Source organism: Pterocles gutturalis, unplaced genomic scaffold (assembly GCF_000699245.1).
Source record: "Pterocles gutturalis isolate BGI_N339 unplaced genomic scaffold, ASM69924v1 scaffold12467, whole genome shotgun sequence".
Taxonomy (NCBI): domain Eukaryota; kingdom Metazoa; phylum Chordata; class Aves; order Pterocliformes; family Pteroclidae; genus Pterocles; species Pterocles gutturalis.
The window spans coordinates 2,794-3,247 of NW_010115473.1; the positions used below are offsets into that span (position 1 = coordinate 2,794).

Genomic DNA, 454 nt, shown 5'->3' on the forward strand with positions numbered 1-454 from the left:
TTGGAGTGGGCCAAAGCCGCAGCGTCGGCTGGGGGGGTTGCCGTACTTGGAGAGGGTGTCGGTGAGCTCCTGGTACAGCGTGTCACCCAGCGTGCGAGGGATTCCCTCCCAGGCCAGGATGAGGATGATGATGACGGCGTTCTGGCAGTGGTGACCAGCCCGGTGCCGCACCAGGCACAGCAGCTTCTCCTCTTGGTTGTTTCTCCGGATCACCTGGAAAACAGAGGGGCCAAGTCAGAGCGCTCCAATGGCAAACACCTCCTGGGATGGGCAAGACCCCAAAAGTGGGTTCTGGCTGCCTTCCCCAGTGCTCTGTAGGGATCTGGGGGTGCACAGCGTATGGGGGCTCCCCTGGCTGCATCGACCCCCACAGGCTTTGGGACGCTGGTGGGGGATGAGCCCAGCCCAGAGACTGCAGGCAGGGACGTGATGTTCAGTGGGTGCCGAAGGTGGG

The 454-nt window shown here is 63.2% G+C and overlaps 1 protein-coding gene across 1 annotated transcript in view; it reads right to left on the reverse strand.

Annotated features, from left to right (window-relative positions):
- Positions 1 to 213, reverse strand: part of LOC104463016 (methylcytosine dioxygenase TET3-like) — a gene marked incomplete at both ends in the record, with an annotated part of 2,984 nt that extends 2,771 nt beyond the window's left edge. Inside the window, one exon of the mRNA XM_010075188.1 lies at positions 14 to 213. Within this exon, the coding sequence (XP_010073490.1) occupies positions 14 to 213 (200 nt within the window). The remainder of the gene's footprint in view (positions 1 to 13) is intronic.
- Between the last annotated feature and the right edge of the window lie 241 nt (positions 214 to 454).